Raw genomic sequence first — 27,587 nt, forward strand, 5'->3', positions numbered from 1 at the left:
CGCTGGAGTATAGAGGGGTAGGAAATGTGAAAACCATCCTAATATCATATGTGTTTGAAATGTACAGAGCACTGGAGGAGTACAGAGGAGGGTGTGCTTGAGGGAATCATGAAATGCTTTCACTTAGGTGTGGTGACATTTGAACTGTCCTGAAGAATATTTGTGAATGTCTAGAAGGAGGAGTTTGGCCTTGGAGTACAGAATGAAGTAGGGCAAAGGCTAATAGAGTTTTGCCACGAGAACGCACTGGTAATAGCAAACACCCTATTCCAACAACACAAGAGAAGACTCTACACGTGGACATCACCAGATGGTCAACACCGAAACCAGACTCATTATATTCTTTGCAGCCAAAGATGGAGAAGCTCTATACAGTCAGCAAAAACAAGACCGGGAGCAGACTGTGGCTCGGATCATGAACTGCTTATTGCCAAATTCAGACTTAAATTGAAGAAAGTAGGGAAAACCACTAGACCATTCAGGTATGACCTAGATCAAATCCCTTATGAGTATACAGTGGAAGTGATAAATAGATTTAAGGGACTAGACCTGATAGACAGAGTGCCTGATGAACTATGGGCAGAGGTTCGTGACATTGTACAGGAGACAGGGATCAAGAAAATCCCCATGGAAAAGAAATGCAAAAAAGCAAAATGGCTGTCTGAGGAGGCCTTTCAGATAGCTGGGAAGAGAAGAGAAGCGAAAAGCAAAGGAGAAAAGGAAAGATATTCCCATCTGAATGCAGAGTTCCAAAGAATAACAAGGAGAGATAAGAAAGCCTTCCTCAGCGATCAGTGCAAAGAAATAGAGGAAAACAACAGAATGGGAAAGATTAGAGATCTCTTCAAGAAAATTAGAGATACCAAGGGAACATTTCATGCAAAGATAGGCTCGATAAAGGACAGAAATGGTATGGACCTAACAGAAGCAGAAGATATTAAGAAGAGGTGGCAAGAATACACAGAAGAACTGTACAAAAAAGATCTTCACGACCCAGATAATCACGATGGTGTGATCACTCACCTAGAGCCAGACATCCTGGAATGTGAAGTCAAGTGGGCCTTAGAAAGCATCACTACGAACAAAGCTAGTGGAGGTGATGGAATTCCAGTTGAGCTATTTCAAATCCTAAAAGTGATGTTGTGAAAGTGCTGCACTGGATATGCCAGCAAATTTGGAAAACTCAGCAGTGGCCACAGGACTGGAAGAGGTCAGTCTTCGTTCCAATCCCAAAGAAAGGCAATGCCAAAGAATGCTCAAACTACCACACAATTGCACTCATCTCACACGCTAGTAAAGTAATGCTCAAAATTCTCCAAGCCAGGCTTCAGCAATATGTGAACCGTGAACTACCAGATGTTCAAGCTGGTTTTAGAAAAGGCAGAGGAACCAGAGATCAGATTGCCAACATCCGCTGGATCATCGAAAAAGCAAGAGAGTTCCAGAAAAACATCTATTTCTGCTTTATTGACTATGCCAAAGCCTTTGACTGTGTGGATCACAAGAAACTGTGGAAAATTCTGAAAGAGATGGGAATACCAGACCATCTGACCTGTCTCTTGAGAAACCTGTATGCAGGTCAGGAAGCAACAGTTAGAACTGGACATGGAACAACAGACTGGTTCCAAATAGGAAAAGGAGTATGTCAAGGCTGTATGTTGTCACCCTGCTTATTTAACTTATATGCAGAGTACATCATGAGAAACGCTGGGCTGGAAGAAACACAAGCTGGAATCGAGATTGCCGGGAGAAATATCAATAACTTCAGATATGCGGATGACATCACCCTTATGGCAGAAAGTGAAGAACTAAAGAGTCTCTTGATGAAGGTGAAGGAGGAGAGTGAGAAAGTTGGCTTAAAGCTCAACGTTCAGAAAACTAAGATCATGGCATCTTGGTCCCATCACTTCATGGGAAATAGATGGGGAAACAGTGGAAACAGTGTCAGACTTTATTTTTTTGGGCTCCTAAATCACCGCTGATGGTGATTGCAGCCATGAAATTAAAAGACACTTATTCCTTGGAAGGAAGATTATGGCCAACCTAGATAGCATGTTTAAAAGCAGAGACATTACTTTGCCAACAAAGGTCCGTCTAGTCAAGGCTATGGTTTTTCCAGTGGTCATGTATGGATGTGAGAGTTGGACGGTGAAGAAAGCTGAGCGCCGAAGAATTGATGCTTTTGAACTGTGGTGTTGGAGAAGACTTTTGAGAGTCCCTTGGACTGCAAGGAGATCCAATCAATCCATCCTAAAAGAGATCAATCCTGGGTGTTCATTGGAATGTCTGATGTTGAAGCTGAAACTCCAATACTTTGGCCACCTCATGCGAAGGGTTGACTCATTGGAAAAGACCCTAATGCTGGGTAGGATTGGGGGCGGAAGGAGAAGGGGAGGACAGAGGATGAGATGGTTGGATGGCATCACTGACTCGATGGACATGGGTTTGGGTGTACTCCGGGAGGTGGTGATGGACAGGGAGGCTTGGCGTGCTGCAATTCATGGGGTTGCAAAGAGTCGGACACGACTGAGCGACTGAACTGAACTGAGAAGGAGGAGGGTGACATTCCAGAAGTTAATGTATCATTTTTATTATATTTAAAGTAGCTCAGAATGCATCACCTTGTTTTCTTCAGAAAGAGGAATGTGGATAACAGCAGTTTGGTAGAATTGCTGTAGTTAACATTTTCTTTGATAAGAGTAGGGAATTAAATTGATTTGGTCTGTTATTTAATTCAGGTTTATAAGCTTTATTTTCCTGTAGTCTTACATCGATGTTATTTCTGAATTAAGTATATTCTTTGTATTGTGTCCACTCACTCTTAAATTTGTCAGCTAGATTGGGTGCCTGAGGATCATTTTTCTCCAGCGTAATCAGTTTACACATGCAGAATTCCTTTATGATGCATACATATTTTCAGAGCAAAGATTGTGTTTAATAGAACCCATGTTCTTTCCTGTGCCTCAGTAATAGAATCTTTTTTTTTTTTTTTTAAATCTGGTTACTATATATTCTCTGTAAAAATTTCACTGAAAAGAGATAGCTACCTAACCAACGTATAACAGAACTGCTTCAGGCATGAAGAAGAGGAAGGCTGTGTGGAAGGCTGTGTGAATTCTTCATGGCCCTTTTCTTTTCACACTCATTAGGGCAGAATTTTTTTCACTTGCTTTAGTTCCTGTTTGATTAATTATGGATGTGATTTTAGAAGTTTTCTCAAAACAGGTTTTATAGTAGGAGGATGTTCTTGAGGCCCCCATGGCTCTTTATAGTTAGATTTTTACCATATATCTATTACATTGTGTCCTTAAAAGGTGGCCTGACTCTTATTTACACTTTGGGGTTCACTTGGTTTCATATGCAACTCTTAATTGTTTCTTTTGCCTTGTTAATACTATAGTTCAACTTCAATGACTGTTAACTACTTTTTATTTTGTTTGCTTTTTCTGTCCAACCCTTCCTTAATTTTTGCTCTTTTTGTTGTTTGTTACTCTTTTGGCTGATTCTTTGGATATATTAATAGAAGGAAGAACAGTGAGGTCAGTGTGCTTATTTCATCTTTATTTGAATTTGATACGTTGCCTGCTAATCTCTGTCTATACTGCGTATTTGTTGAATGACACCAATATGGACTGCCAGCCTACTCTGTCCTTTATTTTTCTTCTTCCACATGGATCCATCCCTCAGCTTTTATCTTCATCAGTTCTCATTTAAAATATTTGAGAAATTCTGTGCTTTCTCTTTCTGTAATTGCTTCTCCCTCTAGCCAGGACCTCAATGTAATCAGCAGTGGTTTTGTAAAAGAATAATTTTACCAATAGTTTTGCCTTGCTTATTTTTGTATTACTATGTCAGGCATGATGCCAATAAGCTCCTAATAGATGCTGAATACATTTAAAAAAAATAATACCTTAGTAACTTATAAAATCATTTGTCTTTTTCTGCCACCTGTTCCTCTTTCCCTTTCTCTATTATATTTGTAATGAGTTTGTAACTTAAAAGTTAATCAAATTACACATGGAAGTGTTTAGTATTTATAGATGAAATTCATTATTTCAAATTTGAAACATTTGAAGAAATGAAAATACCAGCAAGCTTCATTTAAAAATTCTAAATTTTTATCAGATTTTCACCTGACAAATGCCTCAGTCTCATTTGTTGTAGTTGAAGCCTTTATATGAATGTGATCTGTGAAGTAACATGGCATGATATATTTCTTAGTGTTAAGTAATGGAAGTATTATTTATTAGTGTTGATGAGCAGTGGCATGCAGATAATTTTATTTATTGCTAAAATTCTTCTTGAGCTGACTAGTTCATTTGTGACAACTTTTTATTAAGTCATAAACTAGACATTGAGTTCTTATAAATTTAGTGCTTCTTTAGACCAGCTTAATGGCAGTTGTGTGGTCTCTGTAAATTATACAAAAGGGACAATAGTGCTTACTTGCTATCTGCATTTTGGTAGTGTGTAAATTACTTATGGTCTGCCTATATGAGTTCTTCATAGTTTATCTACAGACCATGATAAGTGTAAATATTCTAACACAGCAGACTAAGCTATAGGAACAAATGAGAGAGTAGCTCTGCTTTGTCTAGACAAGTTGGGAAAAGCTTGTATAGAGAAGAAGTTATTTGTGCATAATTCTAAAAATAGTCTGTTTCCTATTTGTGTTTTAAGCAACTTTTTTGAGATAAAATTTATGTATAAAATATATATGTTTTAATATTTAAAGCTTGATGAGTTTTCATATTTGTGTGTATCTACCATTACCCCGCCTTGAAAAAAAAAAATACAACAAACCCATTTTATCAGGTCAGTCCAGAAATCTGCCATAGTCCATTTCAAGTCAATTCCTACTTCTACCACCACAACTACTGATCTAACTTCTATCACTGTAGGTTAATTTTGCTGAATCTAGAACTTGAAATAATGGGGTCCTTGTGTAGGTACTCTTTTGAGACTGAATTCTTTTGTTTACCATAATTTAAAAAAGACATCCTTATTGTTGAATATATGAGTAGTTAGTTCTTTTACATTGCCAAGTAGTGTTACATTGTATGAATATGCCAGAGTTGGTTTATCATCCTCTTAATGGGCATTTGTGTTATTTCCAGTTTTTGGTTATTATGAATAAAACTTCTCTGAACTTATATGTAGAGATTATTGTGTGGATATGTTTAATTTCTCTTGAGTAAATACCTAAAACTAGAATTACTGGTTCATAGGGTTAAGTGTGCATTTAACTTTGTAAGAAACTGCCCAACTAGTTTTCGAAGTTTATACTAGTCGTGTACGAGTTTCATTTGCTCCATCCTTACCAACACTTGGAATTATTGGTCTTTTTAATGTTAGCCATTTTTTTTTAGTGGGTGTGAAGTGGTATCTTATTCCACTTCTGTGGTGATTGGGATTGAGCATCTTTTTATGTGCCAGCTGGCCATTCATGTATCTTCTTTTGTGAAGTATTTAGTGAAGTCCTGTGGAGAAGGAAATGGCAATCCACTCCAGTATTCTTGCCTAGAGAATCCTAGGGACGGCAGAGCCTGGTGGGCTGCTGTCTGTGGGGTTGCACAGAGTCGGACACGACTGAAGCAACTTAGCAGCAGCAGCAGCAGTGAAGTCTTGTACCCATTAAAAAAAGAGTAAAATTTGTATACATTAAATTTATGCTTTTTGGTGGCCATTCCTGAATTTAGACAAATACATACATTTGGGTGTTGCTCCCCATTGGTGCAGTGGTAAAGAATCCCCCCCGCCAATGCAAGAGATGCTGGTTCCATCCCTGGGTCGGGGAGATCCCCTGGAGTAGGAAATGGCAACCCACTCGAGTATTCTTGCCTGGAAAATTCCATGGACAGACAGGGGCCTGGTGGGCTACCGTCCATGGGTCTCAGTCAGACACAGCTGAGGGACTGAGCACACACACACACTTACATTTGGGTAATCGCTGACATAATTAAAATAGAGAGCAATGCATGAGCTCCCCCAACTTTTTCTTTTTGTCATCAACCTTTTCCTCTACCTGCAGCTCTAGGCAACCGCTGATTTGTTTTCTGACTCTACACAGTTTTGTTTTTTCCAGAAAGTAACATAAATGGAATCATATATCTTACAGTGTTTGCTCCAGCTACTCTCTCTTACTATAAAGCATTTGAAGTTTATATATGTTGTGTGTGTTGGTGGTTCTTTTCCCTAAAACTATAAACATTTATTATAACACAGATACAGAAAATGTACACATCATATTAAGAGAGCAGATTAAGTTTATAAATGTGGTCACACCAGTGTGAGCAGCATATAGATAAACAGTACAATGCCAGCATTCTTGAAGCCCTGCCCGCTCCATTCCTTCCCCAGAAATAACCATTATTCTGACTTGTAACAGCTAAAATGGTTTTCCTTATGTCTTTTTTAATTTTATTTTTATTACAGTGGTTTTTTTTTTTTTGAATTGCTTAGAGTATTCCATTGTTTGAATGTGCCACAGTTTGTTTATCCCCATTTGAAGAACATTCTGTAATTTTTGGTGACTATGAATACAGATTTTTGTGTGAATACATATTTAATTTCCCTTGAAAAGGGGAATGGGGTCACTAGATCTTATGGGAATGTTTACCTAACATAGGAAACTGCTAAACAGTTTTCCAAAGTAGATGTACCATTTTGCATTAACACTAGCAGTGTATAAGAGTTTCAGTTGCTCTACATCTTTGCTAGTATTTTGTATTTTCTATTTTTTTAAAGTTTATCCATCCTGATAGATATGTAGTGATATCTGATTATAGTTTAAATTTTCATTTTTGAGGTGAATAATTATGTTGACTCCCTTTTTGTGTGATTCTTGGTCATTTGTATGTCTTGTTGATCTGTCTAGATCTTTTGCTCAGTTTTTAATTTGGTTGTTTGTCTTCTATTGAATTTTAGGGGTTCTTCATACATTGTAAATATAAGTCCTTTGTCAGATACATGTAATGTACTGCAACAGATTGAATGCAGAAAGCTCAGATTTTCTTACTGGCAGCAAATTGAAGTGACAAGGTCATGTCACGTATTTCCGCAAAAGTATCTGCCTGATACCTAAGTTTTATTAATCATGGTTTGTCATTCATTTTTTTAAAGTGAGAAATTGCATTCCATGAAAACATCTATCTCAGTTGGCCAGGTGCTTTTTCTCAAGACAACCATTCTGCTTTCATGTACAGCAAAAGTCCTTTCTCTGTAGATTCCATTTTGTCACACAGAATATTAAATGCATAGACAAAGGTGAAGACTTAATGAAATTAATAATTTTCTACCTTACCAATGTCAGTATTCATTGAGACTGGCTTTTCTTTTGTGTATGCTGAAGAATAAATGCAGTGACTGTTGTACAGTTGATTGTCACTCCCTGTAGTTTTACCCACCATTGCTTTTTGATCGGTGCAAATATCAACACAGGTAAGCAGTTCAGGGAGCTTCCCAGGTGGCTCAGTGGTAAAGAATCTGCCTGCCAATGCAGGAGAAACGGGTTCAATTCCTAGGTTGGCAAGATCCCCTGGAGAAGGAAATAGAAACCCACTCTAATATTCTTGCTTGGGAAATCTGGAAAACTCAGCAGTGGCATAGGACTGGTAGAGGTCAGTTTTCATTCCAATCCCAAAGAAAGGCAGTGCCAAAGAATGTTCAGACTACCACACAGTTACAGTCATTTCACATGCTAGCAAAGTAATACTCAGAATTCTCCAAGCTAGGCTTCAACAGTACGTGAACCAAGAACTCCCAGATGTTCAAGCTGGATTTAGAAAAGGCAGGGGAACCAGAGATCAAATTGCTAACATCCATTGGATCATAGAAAAAGCAAGAGAATTCCAGAAAAGCTTCTGCTTCTGTGACTATGCTAAAGCCTTTGATTGTGTGGATCACAACAAACTGTGAAAAATTCTTAAAGAGATGGGAATACCAGACCACCTTACCTGCCTCCTGTGAAACCTGTATGTAGATCACGAAGCCACGAAGCAGCAGTTAGAATTGGACGTGGAATAATGGACTGGTTCAAAATTGGGAAAGGAGTACATCAAGGCTGTATATTGTCACCCTGCTTATTTAACTTACATGCAGTGTACATCATGAGAAATGCTGGGCTGAGTGAAGCACAAGCTGGAATCAAGATTGCCAGGAGAAATATCAATAACCTCAGATATGCAGATGACACCACCATTACGGCAGAAAGTGAAGAAGAACTAAAGAGCTGCATGATGAAAGTGAAAGAGGAGAGTGAAAAACTTGGCTTAAAACTCAACATTGAAAAAACTAAGATCATTGCATCTGGTCCCATCACATCATGGCAAATAGATGGGGAAACTGGAAACAGTGACAGACTTGCTTTTCTTGGGCTCCAGAATCACTGCAGATGGTAACTGCAGCCATGAAATTAAAAGATGCTTACTCCTTGGAAGAAAAGCTATGACCAACCAAGACAGCATATTAAAAAGTAGAGACACTACTTTGCCGACAGAGGCCCGTCTAGTCAAAGCTATGGTTTTTCCAGTAGTCATGTATGGATGTGAGAGTTGGACCATAAAGAAGGCTGTGTGCTGAAGAATTGATGCTTTTGAACTGTGGTGTTGGACAAGACTCTTGAGAGTTGCTTGGACTGCAAGGAGATCAAACTAGTCATTTCTAAAGGAAATCAACCCTGAATATTCATTGGAAGGACTGATGCTGAAGTTCCAATACTTTGGCCCTGATGCAAAGAGGCGACTCATGAAAAGATCCTGATGCTGGGAAAGATTGAAGGCAGGAAGAGAAGGGGACAACAGGATGAGATGGTTGGATGGCATCATCAACTCAGTGGATAGGAGTGTGAGCAAGCTCCGGGAGATGGTAAAGCCTGGTGTGCTGCAGTCCATGGGGTCGCAAAGAGTTGGACACAACTGAGTGACTGAACAACAACAATAAAGATAGTTCATTCAGGGCAACCTGTGCAATTCAACAGAGTTATTCAACACTTGAAATATTTCCACATCACTAATGTTTATTGATCTGAGCACTCACATAGAAGATCTTTGATGATTAGTTGGTACTGAAACCTGATGAACAAACAAAACACATTAGTCTGGCCATCTCCTTAGATTTAATCTTATGTAAGGTAGGGCTTTCCTGGTGGCTCAGTTGGTAAAGAATATGCCTACAATGCCGGAGACCATGGTTTGATCCCTGGGTCAGGAAGATCCCTTGGAGAATGAAATGGCAACCCACTCTAGTATTCTTGCCTGGGAAATCCTAAGTATGGAGGACAGAGGAGCCTGGTGGGCTACAGTCCATGGGGTTGCAAGAGTCAGACATGACTGCACCACCACCAACACCAGGGTGAAAACACAGTTTCTTAGATGACCGTCTGTGTTCGTGTTTGCAGCTAAATTTTAAATTTCGTGTCACTGTATCTTTGGATATTGGTGGCGCTGTGATTTCTATTATGGACGTTTACTGTAGGAGGAATTCAGTAACGTTAGCTGGAGAAAGCTTTGTTAGTCTCTCTGTTTTTGAGTGTTTCTTCACCTGGAAAGCTGTAATAAACATTGTTTCGCTTTTAATGAAGTCATGTTTACATTTAACCTAGGCAGTTCATTTTTCTTTAAACTCTGAGTGATTGGTCTCAAAATAATGCCTCAATTTAATTGGAACCATAATACTATTCATAATAAAATAGCATGTATAAGGCAGTGGAAAGAGTGCTTTTGTAATACTTTTTTTTTTTTCATTTACTGCTTTCCTCATGGTCGTGGAGTAGATTTCATCCCTGACCTCAGACTTTTCATTTTATGCTGTAGTAATATTGGATGCATGTAGTTCCTTTCACATGCAATTTGTGCTTCACTGTAATGTTTTCTCCTTCTAATTTCTTATAATCCAACCTGCTTCTTCTTCAAGGCTCGGCTCAGGTGTCATTATCTCTTGATTGGCCTCTTGGCCCCTCTCCTGTTGTTGTCAGAGCAGAGAGGTCACACTTACCTGTCTTATAGCCCTATGATATTTGAGAACTCCTTGAATGCCAGGACCATCCCTCAAGGGATGTTTGTCATTTGGTAGGTGCTCATCTCTTACCATTATACAGTGGAAGTGAGAAATAGATATAAGTGACTAGATCTGATAGAGTGCTTGATGAACTGTGGATGGAGGTTCGAAGCATTGTACAGGAGACAGTGATCAAGACCATCCCCAAGAAAAAGAAATGCAAAAAAGCAAAATGGCTGTCTGAGGAGGCCTTACAAATAGCTGGGAAAAGAAGAGAAGCTAAAAGCAAAGGATAAAAGGAAAGATATACCCATTTGAATGCAGCTTTCCAAAGAATAACAAGGAGAGATAAGAAAGCCTTCCTCAGTGATCAGTGCAAAGAAATAGAGGAAAACAATAGAATGGGAAAGACTAGAGATCTCTTCAAGAAAATAAGAGATACCAAGGGAACATTTTCATGCGAAGATGGGTTCAATAAAGGACAGAGGTGGCAAGAATACACAGAAGAACTGTACAAACAAGATATTCACAACCCAGATAATCATGATGGTGTGATCACTCACCTAGAGCCAGACATCCTGGAATGTGAAGTCAAGTCAGCCTTAGGAAGCGTCACTACGAACAAAGTAGTGGAGGTGATGGAATTCCAGTTGAGCTATTTCAAATCCTAAAAGATGATGCTGTGAAAGTGCTGCACTCAATATGCCAACAAATTTGGAAAACTTAGCAGTGGCCACAGGACTGGAAAAAGGTCATTTTTCATTCCAGTCCCAAAGAAAGGCAGTGCCAAAGAATGCTCAAACTACTGCTCAATTGCACTCATCTGACATACCATTAAAGTAATCCTGAAAATTCTTCAAGCCAGGCTTCAACAGTACGTGAACTGTGAACTTCCAGATATTCAAGCTGGATTTAGAAAAGGCAGAGGAACCAGAGATCAAATTGACAACATCCGCTGGATCATCGAAAAAGCAAGAGAGTTCCAGAAAAACATCTATTTCTGCTTTATTGACTATGCCAAAGCCTTTGACTGTGTGGATCACAAGAAACTGTGGAAAATTCTTCAAGAGATGGGACTACCAGACCACCTGACCTGCCTCTTGAGAAATCTGTATGCAGGTCAGGAAGCAACAGTTAGAACTGGACATGGCACAACAGACTGGTTCCAAATAGGAAAAGGAGTAGTCAAGGCTGTATATTGTCACCCTGCTTATTTAACTTACATGCAGAGTACATCATGAGAAACGCTGGGCTGGAAGAAACACAGGCTGGAATCAAGATTGCCGGGAGAAATATCAATAACCTCAGATATGCAGATGACACCACCCTATGGCAGAAAGCAAAGAAGAACTAAAGAGCCTCTTGATGAAAGTGAAAGAAGAGAGTGAAAAAGTTGGCTTAAAGCTCAACATTCAGGAAACAAAGATCATGGATAGCATCCAGTCCCATCACTTCATGGCAAATAGATGGGGAAACAGTGAGAGACTTTCTTTTTTTGGGCTCCAAAATCACTGCAGATGAGGATTGCAGCCATGAAATTAAAAGACGCTTACTCCTTGGAAGAAAAGTTACGACCAACCTAGACGGCATATTAAAAATCAGAGACATTACTTTACCAACAAAGGTCCGTCTAGTCAAGGCTGTGGTGTTTCCAGTAGTCACGTATGGATGTGAGAGTTGGACTGTGAAGAAAGCTCAGCACCGAAGGATTAATGCTTTTGAACTGTGGTGTTGGAGAAGACTCTTGAGAGTCCCTTGGACTACAAGTAGATCCAATCAGTCCATTCTAAAGGAGATCAGTCCTGAATATTCATTGGAAGGACCAATGTTGAAACTGAAACTCCAGTACTTTGGCCACCTGATGGGAAGAGCTGACTCATTTGAAAAGACCCTGATACTGGGAAAGATTGAGGGCAGGAGGAGAAGGGGACGACAGAGGATGAGGTGGTTGGATGGCATCATGGACTCAATGGACGTGAGTTTCAGTAAGTGCTGGGAGTTGGTGATGGACAGGGATGGCCAGCATGCTGCAGTCCATGGGGCCACAAAGAGTCGGACACGACTGAGCGAATGCACTGAACTGAATTGAGGTGCTCAGTGTTAATCCCACTGCATTGAACTGAATTGATGAAAATGAAACAAAGATTAATTAAAAAAAAAACAGAAGCTTTTCTTATGGACACAAACACTAAAGTGTGCAACACTGGGCTTCCCTGGTGGCTCAATGGTAAAGAATCCACTGGCCAATGCACGGGTCATCGGTTCCATCCCTGGTCCAGGAAGATGCCACATGACTCAGAACAGCTAAACCTGTGCTCTAAGGTCCGGGAACCACAGTTACTGAGCCTTTGTGCTGCAGTTACTGAAGCTCTCGTTTCCTAGAGCCTGTGCTCTGTAACAAGAGAAACCACAACAATGAGAGGCCCGTGCGCCACAACTAGAGAAAAGCCTGCATAGCAGGGAAGACCAACATAGATAATTAAAAAAAACTCCTTTTAAAAGAAAAAGGGGGAACACCATGCAAAGCCAAAACTACATGAAGCAATCTTAGTTTGAGCAGAGAATGCTGCTGTCTTCTCACTGTATAACTTACTATACAGAGCAAGCATCTTTTCTATGCCCTGGTGAACTGTAATATTCCTCTCTGTGTTTGAAGCAAGCTTTCATAATATTTCATCTTTTGTGTTTTCGGTGTTGTGAATTATATGAGAGAGTTCCTTCAGTGTGAAGTTATTTTTGGTGGCATCACTCTGGGATGTGTTTATCCTTTTGGGCACAACCACTTTGCTCATTTAGTTGGTAAGCTGGCTTTGACTAAGTTCTCCTGGCTGCATATCTATCTAGAATCTTGAATGACAATGGTGTCAACATTCCCATGTTCAACTGTTTCTTCTATAACTCCATTTATATTCAGTTCAGAATTCATTTCCTATATTTATCACGTTTCATTTCTTTGCTGCACTTTCATCTTTCTTGGCCACTTTTGTTTTGATGATATATTTTCATAGACTGTTCCATAGGTTTATCAGCACAAAGATACAGCACAGATATACACTTTGCTGTCTGTGTGTGAGCTGAATAACAGTTGAGTGGAGACCAGTCATAGACGGGAGGAGTGTGATTGATGACAGATCATGAAATACATCTGTCATTTGCATGGTGATTTGTGGAGATGGTAGTGAAATTTGTGGTTACCATGATAACTGAAATTTGACCATGTTGTGTGTGTGGGGGGTGATGTTATTTAACTGAAATTCATGTGTTGTGGAGCCATGCAAAGCCATGACTGCCTGTGCAAAGTTAAAGGCAAGATACTGGAATGAACCTACATGAGGGATCCTGAAGTTTGCTTATGTTATGCTTCATTTATGGTAAATCTGCTTCTGAGTTGTTACATGCTATATACAATGATGAACTAAAGAAAGTTTGAGAAATTGTGTAGTTTGGTACAGATAGAATTTAAATTTCAATTTTTTTTGAAGAAAGCTTCTATATGATTTTGCCATTTTTATGTTGTTGTCCATATGCATAAGACTACTTCTTAGGCAAGCACTTAATTTATGGGGATAATAGCTGATTGGGAAAAGATAAACATAGATATTCAGTTTATTTTCCCACCTGCCTCTTTTTCCTACTCCTTATTGAGATCCAGAACAGTGAAAAAACTCACAGGTAAAAGTGAAAAAAACTAGATCAGCACTGGCAGCAAGAGCAAAAATCAGCAAGTGGGACTACATCGTACTAAAGTTTCTGCACGGCAAAGGAAATAGTCCCCCTGCCAAGCCCTACAGAGTGGGAGAAAATATTTGTAAGCCATATATTAGATAAGGGTTAGTATCCAAAATATAGTAAGAACTTATACAACTTAAACCAATCCATTTAAAAAAATGGACAGAGGAACTAAATAGATATTTTTCGAAAGAAAATAAACCCAAATGGCCAGTAGCTACATGAAAAGGTGCTCAGTGTTGCTAATCATTACGGAAATGCAAGGCAAAACCACAATGAGATATCTCCTCTCACCTGTTAGAATGTTTACTATCAAGAAGACAAGAGGTAACTGATGCTGAGGATGTGGAGATAAGGGAATTCTTGTACACTGTTGTTAGGCATGTAAATTGGTTTAGTTCCTGTGGAAACCAGTGTGGAAGTCTTTAAAAAATTGAAAAATGCAACTGCCTTATGATTCAGCAATTCCATTTCTGGATATACAGTTGAGCTTATTATCATTTTTAATGTATCTTGATTGTGTTGGGTCTTTGTTCCTGCATACAGGCTTTCTCTAGTTGTGGCAAGTGGGGGCTGTTCTTCCTCTCGGTGTTCAGGGTTCTCATTGCTGTGGCTTCTTTTATTGCGGACTACAGGCCCTTGGTGCACACGCTCAGTAGCTGCAGCGTACAGACTGTAGGGTGCTTGAGCTTAGTTGCTCCATGGCATGTGGAGTCTTCCTGGACCAGGGTCGAACCCTTGACCCCTGTATTGGCAGGTGGATTCTTATCACTGTACCACCAGGAAGGTCCTGTAGTTGAGTTTGAACAACGTGGGTTAGGGTTGCCAACCCTCTGTGCAGTTGAAAATCCACTTGTAACTTATATTCTTTCCTTTATATATACATGGTTGCTCTGTGTCTGAGGTTCTACATTTGTGGATTTAACCTACCATGGATTGTGTGGTTGTCATTGTTGCTGTTCAGTCACCCAGTTGCGTCTGACTCATTGTGACCTCATGGACTGCAGCCCGCTCAGCCTCCCTGTCCCTCACCAGGTCCCGAAGTTTGCCCAAGTTCATGTCCATTGCATTGGTGGTGCCATCCAGCCATCTCATCCTCTGACACCCTCCTCTCCTTCTGCCTTCAATCTTTCTGAGCATCTGGGACTTTTCCAATGAGTTGTCTGTTCTCATCAGATGACCAGAATACTGGAGCTTCAGCATCAGTCCTTCCAACAAGTGTTCATGGTTGATTTCTCTTCAGATTGACTGGATTATGTGGTACTGTAGTATTTTATTGTTGAAGACAAAATTTGTATGTGGACCTGTGCAGTTCCAATTTCTGTTGTTCACAGCTCAGCTGTATACCCAAAGGAAATGAAAACAGGAATTGAAGAGATGTACGTACTCCTGTTTGATATTTCTCCTGGCAGTCTTGATTCCAGCTTGTGTTTCTTCCAGCCCAGCGTTTTTCATGATGTACTCTGCATATAAGTTAAATAAACAGGGTGACAATATACAGCCTTGACGTACTCCTTTTCCTATTTGGAACCAGTCTGTTGTTCCATGTCCAGTTCTAACTATTGCTTCCTGACCTGCATACAGGTTTCTCAAGAGACAGGTCAGATGGTCTGGTATTCCCATCACTTTCAGAATTTTCCACAGTTTATTGTGATCCACACAGTCAAAGGCTTTGGCGTAGTCAATAAAACAGAAATAGATGTTTTTGTGGAACCATCTTGCTTTTTCGATGATCCAGCGGATGTTGGCAATTTGATCTCTGGTTCCTCTGCCTTTTCTAAAACCAGCTTGAATATCTGGAAGTTCATGGTTCACATACTGTTGCAGCCTGGCTTGGAGAATTTTGAGCATTACTTTACTAGCGTGTGAGATGAGTGCAATTGTGCGCTAGTTTGACCATTCTTTGGCATTGCCTTTCTTTGGGATTGGAATGAAAACTGAACTTTTCCAGTCCTGTGGCCACTGCTGAGTTTTCCAAATTTGCTGGCATATCGAGTGCAGCACTTTCACAGCATCATCTTTCAGGATTTGAAATAGCTCAACTGGAATTCCATCACCTCCACTAGCTTTGTTCGTGGAGATGCTTTCTAAGGCCCACTTGACCACATTCCAGGATGTCTGGCTCTAGGGAGTGATCACACCATCGTTATTATCTGGGTCGTGAAGATCTTTTTTATACGGTTCTTCTGTGTATTCTTGCCACCTCTTCTTAATATCTTCTGCTTCTGTTAGGTCCCTACCATTTCTGTCCTTTATCGAGCCCATCTTTGCATGAAATGTTCCTTTGGTATCTCTAATTTTCTTGAAGAGATCTCTAGTCTTTCCCAATCTGTTGTTTTCCTCTATTTCTTTGCATTGATCGCTGAGGAAGGCTTTCTTAACCTCTCCTTGCTATTTGGAACGCTTCATTCAGATGGGAATATCTTTCCTTTTCTCCTTTGCTTTTCGCTTCTCTTCTCTTCCCAGCTGTTTCTAAGGCTTCCATGTTTCTAAGACAGCCATTTTGCTCTTTTGCATTTCTTTTCCATGAGGATGGTCTTGATCCCTGTCTCCTGTACAATGTCACGAACCTCTGTCCATAGTTCATCAGGCACTCTGTCTATCAGATCTAGTCCCTTAAATCTATTTGTCACTTCTACTGTATAATCATAAGGGATTTGATCTAGGTCATACCTGAATGGACTAGTGGCTTTCCCTACTTTCTTTAATTTAAGTCTGAATTCGGCAATAAGCAGTTCATGATCTGAGCCATATTCTGCTCCTGGTCTTGTTTTTGCTGACTGTATAGAGCTTCTCCATCTTTGGTTGCAAAGAATATAATCAATCTGATTTCGGTGTTGACCGTCTGGTGATGTCCACGTGTAGAGTCTTCCCTTGTGTTGTTGAAAGAGGGTATTTGCTATGACCAGTGTGTTTTCTTGGCAAAACTGTATTAGCCTTTGCCCTGCTTCATTCTGTACTCCAAGGCCAAATTTGCCTGTTACACCAGGTGTTTCCTGACTTCCTACTTTTGCATTCCAGTCCCCTATAATGAAAAGGACATCTTTTTTGGGTGGTAGTTCTAAAAGGTATTGTAGGTCTTCATAGAACCCTTCAACTTCAGCTTCTTCGGCGTTACTGGTCGGGGCATAGACTTGGATTACTGTGCTGTTGAATGGTTTGCCTTGGAAATGAACAGAGATCATTCTGTCGTTTTTGAGATTGTATCCAAGTACTGCATTTTGGACTCTTGTTGACCGTGATGGCTACTCCATTTCTTCTAAGGGATTCCTGCCCACAGTAGTAGATACAATGGTTATCTGAGTTAAATTCACCCATTCCAGTCCATCTTAGTTTGCTGATTCCTAGAATGTCGACGTTCACTCTTGCCATCTCCTGTTTGACCACTTCCAATTTGCCTTGATTCATGGACCTAACATTCCAGGTTCCTATGCAATATTGCTCTTTACAGCATCGGAGTTTGCTTCTATCACCAGTCACATTCACAGCTGGGTATTGTTTTTGCTTTGGCTCCATCCCATCATTTTTTTGGAGTTATTTCTCCACTGATCTCCAGTAGCATATTCGGCACTTACCGACCTGGGGAGTTCATCTTTCAGTGTCCTATCTTTTTGCCTTTTCATACTGTTCATGGGGTTCTCAAGGTATGAATATTGAAGTGGTTTGCCATGCTCTTCTCCAGTGTACCACATGCTGTCAGACCTCTCCACCATGACCCATCCGTCTTGGGTGGTCCCACACGGCATGGCTTAGTTTCATTGAGATAGACAAGGCTGTGGTCCGTGTGATCAGATTAGTTAGTTTTGTGTAATTTAGTTTCAGTGTGTCTGCCCTCTGATGCCCTCTCACAACAGCCACCTTCTTACTTGAGTTTCTCTTACCTTGGACGTGGGGTATTTCTTCACGGCTGCTCCAGCAAAGTGTAGCTGTTGCTCCTTACCTTGGACAAGGGGTATCTACTCACGACGGCCCCTTCTGACCTTGAATGTGGAGTAACTCCTCTCGACCCTCCTGTGCCCATGCAGCCGCTGCTCCTTGGGCCTGGGATAACTCCTCTCGGCCGCCACAAGCTGGAATCAAGATTGCCAGGAGAAATATCAATAACCTCAGATATGCAGATGACACCACCCTTATGGCAGAAAGTGAAGAAGAACTAAAGAGCCTCTTGATGAAAGTGAAAGAGGAGGGTGAAAAAGTTGGCTTAAAGCTCAACGTTGAGAAAACTAAGATCATGGCGTCTGGTGCCATCACTTCATGGCAAATAGATGAGGAAATGGTGGGAACAGTGTCAGACTTTATTTTTGGGGGCTCCAAAATCACTGCTGATGGTGATTGCAGCCATGAAATTAAAAGACACTTACTCCTTGGAAGGAAGGTTATGGCCAACCTTGATAGCATATTTAAAAGCAGAGACATTACTTTGCCAACAAAGGTCCGTCTAGTCAAGGCTATGGTTTTTCCAGTAGTCATGTATGGATGTGAGAGTGGGTTGGTGAAGAAAGCTGAGCACCGAAGAATTGATGCTTTTGAACTGTGGTGTTGGAGAAGACTCTTGAGAGTCCCTTGGACTCCAAGGAGATCCAACCAGTCCATCCTAAAGGAGATCAGTCCTGGGTGTTCCCTGGAAGGACTGATGTTGAAGCTGAAACCCCAATTCTTTGGCCACCTCATGGGAAGTGTTGACTCATTGGAAAAGACCCTAATGCTGGGAAGGATTGAGGGCGGGAGGAGAAGGGGACGACAGAGGATGAGATGGTTGGATGGCATCACTGACTTGATGGACATGGGTTTGGGTAAACTCCGAGAGTTGGTGATGAACAGAGAGGCCTGGCGTGCTGCGATTCATTGGGTCGCAGAGTCAAACACGACTGAGCAACTGAACTGAACTGATGTACGCCTATATTCATTGTTACATTATTCACAATAGGCAAGATACAGAAACAACTTACGTGTTCTTCAGTAGATGAATGGATAAAGAAGTTGCAGTATATATGCACAATGGAATATTAACCATTGAGAAAAAATAATCTGCCATATGTGGAAACGTAGGTGGGCCTTGAGGGTATTATGCTAAGTGAGATAAGTTGGTCAGAGAAAGAGAAATATTATATAGCATCACTTACATGTGGAATCCAAAAGAGCCAAACTTAACAAAAACAGCATAGACTGGTGGTTATCAGAAGCTGGGAGCTGGAGGAATTGGGAATATGTTGTTTAAGGGTACAAACCTAGAACTAGTAGATAAATAAGTCCTTGAGATCTAATGCACAATGTAGTGATTATAGTCAACAGTATTATAAACAAGGAGATCTTAATTGTTCCCACTGAAGAAAAGAAAGTAATTATGTGAAGTGGTGTGTTAGCTAATGATATGGTAGTCATATTTCAGTATATAAGTATCAAACCAACATGTTGTACATCTTAAACTCACGTCATGTTATATGTCAGTTATATTTCAGTTTAAAGAAGGAAAAAACATTTAGGATAGGAAGACTTTGGACCTGGATTGTATAGTAATAAAAGAACAAATGATACATGGGTTGATTTAGTATTTTGTCATTGACTGGTTGCTTTCTTTTTAAAACTTTTATAGTTAGAGATCTAAATTCTTAGCATAATTGCATTCTAGCTTTCTTATGTTTGACTTATGAGATATGAACCAAATGTGAGCAGTTAGCTAGAATATTACTAAGATATTTACTGATAGAATGACCTTTGAACAGGTGTTACTGAGACATGAAATCAGCATGTCAAAGTACATGAAGAAATATTGCCACCAGATTCAGTCTGTGATCATGGGAAATCTCTAGTCAGTTTCTCTGCCAGCTTATTCTTCGAATGTGTTGTTTTCTTTTCTGCCGGCTGTTGTAGACAAGAGTTCTTTCATGTAATAGCATTATTAAGAAAGAGGTACTTGTATGCCTCTGCAAAAGGAATACTTTACAAATCAGCAAATGGAAAATTTTTTCATTTGCTTAAAAAAAATCTTTTCTTAATCCAGAAATTGCCGAAAACATAAATGTATAAGTTAGAGATAATAAACAGTAAGCAAATGATCAAATACAGGTGTAATGCTATGAATATAAGGTACTCTGAGAGCTTATACGGGACTGTATGAACTAATTTGTGATTTAAAGAAGGCCAGTTAGAGAAAACATGATTTAAGCTGAACTCTGAAAGAGAAAGATAATAGGTAAAGGGAAAGCCCTATACTGCCAGGGAGTATGGTACCTGGCATATAATAAATAAGGGTGTGTGTGTGTTCAGTTGTGTCTGACTCTTTGCAACCTCATGGACTGCATAGCCCACCATGCTCATCTGTGAATAGAATTTTCCAGGCAAGAACACTGGAGTTGCCATTTCCTACTCCAGGGAATCTTTCCAACCCAGGGACCAAACCCACATCTCCTTCATCTCATGCATTGACAGGTGTATTCTTTACCACTGCGTCACCTGGGAAGCCTATATGAAGTGAAGAGTGGTGTTAATTGAAGCTGAAGAGATGGTTAAGGAGCCAGATAGTATAAAGATTGTGTTAATAACTTTGCCATTCGTCCTAAAAGTGAAACCATGAACAAGAGATTGATGATGTAAAAAACAATAGCTAGAGCATAGATAGAGCTTCTAAGTGCTTTGCATATATTAACTGCTTTAATTCTGGCAGAAACCATTTGACATGCATCTGTTTTTAATCTTTGTGTTATAAGGAATATGAAGGACAGAAAGGTGAAGTAACTTGCTCAAAATGATGTGTCTGGGAGTGGCAGGACTGAGCACCCTAGCTCTGGAATCTCTGCTTTACATCACCGCTACACTATCTTTTATAATCCAACTTTCCCACACTTAAAAGGACTTGCAGTTATAAATCATATGATTTATAATTGAAGAGTTAAAACAAAAGAACAGTTCTCAATTATGGTGATATCGCAAATATGACATCATACTGCTTGGTGGTATATGGCTGAACATCTTTTCCTTTAATAGCTGTGTATTTATTTTAATGTATATTAACAGTTACCTCTTTTAAGGCATCCCTTTTTTGACAATAGACCTAGAAATCATCTTTAGTTCCTGCTCTTTGTCACTCCTCAAGCCAAGTCCTGTCAGTTTTTTCCTCCTAAATACCTGTTGGCTTTACAACTCTACGATTTCTTTTTTGAAAGGAATCTTTAATCCATTTATATTTTATTGTTATTATTTACTTGAATGTAGTTATGTCTGTCATTTTGTTTTCCTTCAGTTCAGTTGCTCAGTTGTGTCTGATGCTTTGTGACCCCATGGACTGCAGCACACCAGGCCTCCCTGTCCATCACCAACTCCCAGAGTTTACTCATACTCATGTCCATTGAGTTGGTGATGCCATCCAGCCTTCTCATACTCTCTCGTTGCCTTCTCCTTCTGCCTTCCATCTTTCCCAGCATTAGGGTCTTTTCAGATGAGTCAGTTCTTCCCATCAGCTGGGCAAAGTATTGGAGTTTCAGCTTCAACATCAGTCCTTCCATGGAGTATTCAGGACTGATCTCCTTTAGGAGGGACTAGTTGGATCTCCTTGCAGTCCAAGGGACTCTCAAGAGTCTTCTCCAACACCACAGTTCAAAAGCCTCATTTCTTCGGTGCTCAGCTTTCTTCACCGTCCAACTCTCACATCCATACATGACTACTGGAAAAACCATAGCCTTGACTAGACGAACCTTTGTTGGCGAAGTAATTTCTCTGCTTTTTAATATGCTGTCTAGGTTGGTCATAACTTTCCTTCCAAGGAGTAAGCATCTTTTAAGTTCATGGCTGCAGTCACCATCTCCAGTGATTTTGGATCCCCCCAAAATAAAGTCTGTCACTGTTTCCACTGTTTCCCCATCTATTTGCCATAAAGTGATGGGACCAGATGCCATGATTTTAGTTTCCTGAATGTTGAGCTTTAAGCCAACTTTTTCACTCTCCTCTTTTACTTTCATCAAGAGGGTCTTTAGTTGTTCTTTGATGTCTGCCATAAGGGTGGTGTCATCTGCATATCTGAGGTTATTGATATTTCTCCCGGCAATCTTGATTCCAGCTTGTGTTTCTTCCAGCCCAGCATTTCTCATGATGTACTCTGCATATAAGTTAAATAAGCAGGGTGACAATATACAGCCTTGACTACTCCTTTTCCTATTTGGAACCAGTCTGTTGTGCCATGTCCAGTTCTAACTGTTGCTTCCTGACCTGCATACAGATTTCTCAAGAGGCAGGTCAGGTGGTCTGGTAGTCCCATCTCTTGAAGAATTTTCCACAGTTTGTTGTGATCCGCACAGTCAAAGGCCTTGGCATAGTCAATAAAGCAGAAATAGATGTTTTTCTCGCACTCTCTTGCTTTTTCGATAATTCAACAGATGTTAGCAATTTGATCTCTGGTTCCTCTGCCTTTTCTAAATCCAGCTTGAACATCTGGAAGTTCACAGTTCACGTACTGTTGAAGCCTGGCTTGGAGAATTTTCAGGATTACTTTACTAGCGTGTGAGATGAATGCAATTGAGCAGTAGTTTGAGCATTCTTTGGCATTGCCTTTCTTTGGGACTGGAATGAAAACTGACCTTTTCCAGTCCTGTGGCCACTGCTGAGTTTTCCAAATTTGCTGGCATATTGAGTGCAGCACTTTCACAGCATCATCATTTAGGATTTGAAATAGCTCAACTGGAGCTCCATCACCTCCACTAGCTTTGTTTGTAAGTGATGCTTTCTTCGGCTCACTTGACTTCACATTCCAGGATGTCTGGCTCTAGGTGAGTGATCACACCATTGTGATTATCTGGGTCTCGAAGGTCTTTTTTGCATAGTTTTTCTGCATGAATACATTCTGTAAGAATACATCTTGCCACCTCTTCTTAATATCTTCTGCTTCTGTTAGGTCCCTACCATTTGTCCTTTATTGAGCCCATCTTTGCATGAAATGTTCCCTTGGTATCTCTGATTTTCTTGAAGAGATCTCTAGTCTTTCCCATTCTATTGTTTTCCTCTATTTCTTTGCACTGATCACTGAGGAAGGCTTTCTTATCTCTCCTTGCTATTCTTTGGAATGCTGCATTCAAATGGGTATATCTTTCCTTTTTCTCCTTTGCTTTTCGCTTCCCTTCTTTTCACAGCTATTTGTAGAGCCACCTCAGACAGCCATTTTGCTTTTTTGCAATTCTTTTTCTTGGGAAGGTCTTGATCACTATCTCCTGTACAGTGTCTTGAACCTCCGTCCATAGTTCATCAGATACCCTGTCTACCAAAACTAATCCCTTGAATCTGTTTCTCACTTCCACTGTATAATCGTAAGAGATTTGATTTAGGTCATACCTGAATGGTCTAGTGGGTTTCCCTAGTTTTTTCAATTTAAGTTTTCCTTATGTCTTGCTTTTTTGTTATTTTGCTTCAACTTAACTGCCTCCATTAAGCAGATATTTTCTAGGGTATACTTTTAATTTCTTGGTTAAATTTTTTGCTATAATATTTTAGATATTTTCTGAGTATTTGTTAAGAGATTATGATATCCTTTTTAATGATAATGGACTTCAGATTAATGCTAATTCAATTCCAGTAAAATACAGAAACATTTCTCCAGTACTAATCTTTGTTTTTCCTTCTCCGTTCTGCTACTGTTGTCATATATTGTGGTTCTGTATATAAAGCTCTAATATTGTGTAATACTGTGTCATAATAATCACCTGAAGCAGTCTTTTTTAAAAAAGTATTTAGTAAGGTTATCTTGCATGTAAGTTTGGAAACTGGGAAGTCTTGCATTCTCACAACGAAATTTTGTTTACCCAAACCACTTTAAAATGATCATATTTAGTAAATTAATATTAATACCTTTCTGTTATAGAATTTCACATACCATCAGATGTTGCCAAGTTTCCCAATAATATCTTTATAGCCGTTTCCCCAACCTATCAGACCAGTTTGATACACTGTATGCAGTAGTTACTATGTCTCTTTGTTCTCCTTCTACCTTTATTAATTCATCTGCCTTTGTTTGACTTTTATGACATTGATAGTTTCAAAGGCAGTTGTTTTCTAGAATGTTCTTTAATTTGGTACTCTGTTTCCTTCATACTTTTGTTCAATTTATGCTTTTTTGGGTAGAAATACTATATAAGAGAACTTAATATAAAAAATGGTACATTTTTTTCTAACGTATCACATACATAATGCCAGTGTGTTCCTTAATTGATGATGGATGATGTGAGTAAAGGTGTGGTCCACCAAGTGAATATTTTCTTACATTATTGATAGTTTATGGGGAGATACATTGAGACAGTGTAAGGGTCCTTTCCCCTAAAAGCTTTGATCAGTGGTTTTCGTGTCCTGGATGATGCTGGACTTGAATCAGTTATTACCATCATGGTAGGAAAAAGATAGATGATTAAAATTTCAATAACAATTTCTAGGAATTTCAGTTTTAGTGCTTCTGATAGAGCTTTCTTTATCCAGTAGTGATGATTGTAAGATACTTGGTAGTTAACCTGCTTATGTCGTGGGTTTATTTTTCATATGATTTTTTAGGTTCATGTACTGGACAGATTGGGGAGAAGTACCAAAGATAGAACGTGCTGGAATGGATGGTTCAGATCGCTTCGTCATAATAAACACTGAAATTTACTGGCCAAATGGACTGACTTTGGATTATGAGGAACGGAAGCTTTATTGGGCAGATGCAAAACTTAATTTCATTCACAGATCAAATCTGGATGGAACAAATCGGTAAGATTTCCTTATAAATTTATTTTTAAACTTTGTCAGCCCCATGATAGAGTAATCAAATTATAAAGCCTAATTTTATCAAGAAGAAGTTAAGATATTTTTTGCTAAAGTGTCAAAGGGGAAGAAGAATAGATTTTTAATTTGCTTTCTAAAAAGGTAATGACATTTTTCATCTATCTTGGTGGCATTTAGAATTTATGGACTGTATTTTTTCCTCCTTTACTCTGAGCTAATTTAGTTCTTCAGTGGTTCTCAATCAGGGATCATATTTCCACTCTGTTCCAGAGTGTTTAGAAATGTGCAGGGAATTTTGGTTGACACAGAGACTGGTAGTACTGCTAGCATTTTAGTTCCCTGGCGGGCCAGGGATACTAAACATTCTGTAATGTGCTGGACTCCTAATACGACAAAGAGTTCATCCTTCAGAATTGCCCACAAAGCCTACCAGGTGCTGTTTGTGGAAGCTCATTTAATAAACCTGTAAACCAGGACAGGGTTGGCCAATTTTTCCTGTGAAGAGCCAAGTCATTATAGGCTTTGTGGGCTGTATCTTTGTTGCAACTATTTACCTCTGCTGTTGCGGTGTGAAAGAAGCTATATATGCCCATTAAGGGAATGGGCATGGTTTTGTTCCAGTAAAAAATTTTTGAGCCAGTGGACTCTGGTTTGCTGACGTCTAGATCAGGAGAAAACCTACTGCATGTTTGCGGTATCCTGGTATCCACAGAGGATAAAGATATAATACGTAAACATAGAATTCCTACTCAGAACATGATCATGTTTAGATTTTTTAATTTAGTTAATTTATTTTTTTAATTGAAGAGTAGTTGATTTACAAGGTTGTTATGTTCATATTTTTAAAGACACTTTTTTCCTTGTGTTTAGAAGATTATTTGGGTTTCTAGTGGTCTCATTCTAAGACCCCAGCAGAAACAGAAAGCCTTAGATAGTTGAAGGAATTTGTCAGAGTGAAAACATCTGTTGCCATATATAGTTGCACTATTTTTATTTTTTTCTTGTGATGAGAACCTTTAAGATTTACTGTTCAGTAACTTTGAAATATGTAAGACACTATAATTAAGTATAGTTGCAATGCTGTGGATTACATTTTCAGGACTTAACATTTTTTTTTTTATACTTGGAAGTTTGTATCTTTTTGACTCCCGTTAGCCATTTCACTAGCCTCCATACCTGTGGCAACCACCAGATTGGCAACCACCAATCTGTTCTCTGTATCTTTGAGCTTGGTTTTTAGTTCATTTGTTTGTTGTTTAGATTCAGCATATAAGTGAGATCACACAGTATTCCTCTTTCTCTGTCTTATTTCACTTAGCATGATGCCCTCAAAGTTTATTCATGTCGTTACAGCTAGCAATATTTCATTCTTTTGTATGGCTGAGTAATATTCCGTTGTACATATATATACATATCTTCTTTATCCATCCCACTATCAGTGACACATGGGTTGTTTCCTTTTCTATTCCTGTTACGAATTATGTTGCAGTGAGCATAGGGATGCATGTATCTTTTCAAGTTAGCAGGGTATGAAATGGTTGTTAACTGGATTTGTTGCAATCATTATGCATTATATACAAGTATCAAATCATTATGTTGTAAACCTGAAACTAATGTTGTATGTCAATTATACCTTAATTAAAAAAACAAGAAAATTGGAAAATTCAAAATTACATGGGGGATTAAACAAGATTCTCCTGAACAAGCTGTGGTTGAAGGAAGCTGTCAAAGGAAAATAAAAAATATCTGGAGACAGATGAAAATAGAAATACAACATATCAAAACTTATGGGGTTTCTGAGAGAGAAGTTCATAGTGATAAATGCTTACATTTGAAACAAGAAAAGTCTCAAATAAGCAACCTAACTTTAAACCTCAAAGAGCTAGATAAAGAAGGACAAACTAAGCCCACAGTTGCCAGAAAGAAGGGAATAACAAATCAGAGTGGAAATAAATGAAATAGAGATTAAAAATACAGTAGGAAAGATCAGTGAAAAAGCAAGAGTTGGTTTTTTGAAGAGAAACAAAATACACAAACCTTTAGCTCAACTTTATAAGAAAGAGAGGAGACTGAAATAAAATCAGAAGGAGGAGACATTACAACTATAAATACAAAGGATCTTAAGAGACTACTGTCAACAATATATGCCATCAAATTGAACAGCTTAGAAGAAAGGGATCATGACTGAATCATAAATAGAAAATTTGAACAAACCAATTATTTAAAAGGGGATTAAATCAATAATCAAAAACCTTCCCAAAACAAAAGGAGAGGACCAGAAGGCTTCACTGGCAACTTCAACCAAACATTTGAAAAAGAATTAGTACCAATCTTTCTCAAAGTCTTCTGAAAAATAGAGGAGGGAATTCTTAAAAACTCATTTTATGTGGCTAGCATTACCTTGATACCAAAACCAAACAAGAAACCTCCAAGAAAAAAAACTACGGGCCAATATTCTTAATGAATATAGCTGCAGAAGTTCTCAACTCAGTACTTGCAAACTGAATCAGCAGCACATTAAAAGGATCATACTCCACGATCAGGTGGATACAAGGATTGTTCAGTATATGCAAATTAATGTGATTTAGCACATTAACAAAATGAAGGATGAAAATCATGTTATCATCTCAATAGGTACAGAAAAAGCATTTGATAAAATTAAACATCCATTCATGATTAATTCTCAACAAAGTGGGTATGGAGGGAACATACCTCAACAGTGAAAGCTATGTATGACAAACCCACAACTAATAATATATTCAGAAGTGGAAAACCGAAAGTTTTTCATGTAAGGTCAAAGCAAGATAAGGATGTTTACTCTTGCCATTTTTAATCAGCATGGTGCCAAGAGGTTCTAAACCAGAGCAGTTAGGCAAGGAAAAGAAAGAAAATGCATCTCAATAAAAAGAAGAAGTAAAACTATTTGCATATGGTCTCATGTTATACATAGGAAATCCTGGAAACTCCATCACAAAACTGTTTGAACTAATAAACAGATTCAGTTATGTTGCTGGATACAAAATCAATGTACAAAAATCACCTATATTTCTGTTTGTTAATAACAAACTGTCAGAGAAATTAAGAAAACAATCTTATTTACTGTATCATACAAAAAAAACCCTAAT

The 27,587-nt window shown here is 39.0% G+C and overlaps 1 protein-coding gene across 18 annotated transcripts in view; it reads left to right on the forward strand.

Annotated features, from left to right (window-relative positions):
- The window catches only part of LRP6 (LDL receptor related protein 6), a 184,772-nt gene that overhangs the window by 56,758 nt on the left and 100,427 nt on the right, over nucleotides 1-27,587 (forward strand). For 16 of the 18 annotated variants that reach the window (XR_014081982.1, XM_081589307.1, XM_081589312.1 and 13 more), the window contains one exon: nucleotides 24,250-24,447. The exons of the other annotated variants lie outside the window; for them this stretch is intronic. Coding sequence is in view for 15 of the 16 variants with exons in the window: in XM_081589307.1 (XP_081445433.1) it covers nucleotides 24,250-24,447 (198 nt within the window). In the remaining variant the exon portion in view is untranslated. The remainder of the gene's footprint in view (nucleotides 1-24,249; nucleotides 24,448-27,587) is intronic. 18 annotated transcript variants of the gene reach the window in all.

The sequence above is a fragment of the Giraffa tippelskirchi genome, chromosome 4 (assembly GCF_054371585.1).
Source record: "Giraffa tippelskirchi isolate mGirTip1 chromosome 4, T2T-mGirTip1v1.2.pri, whole genome shotgun sequence".
In the NCBI taxonomy this organism is placed as follows: Eukaryota; Metazoa; Chordata; class Mammalia; order Artiodactyla; family Giraffidae; genus Giraffa; species Giraffa tippelskirchi.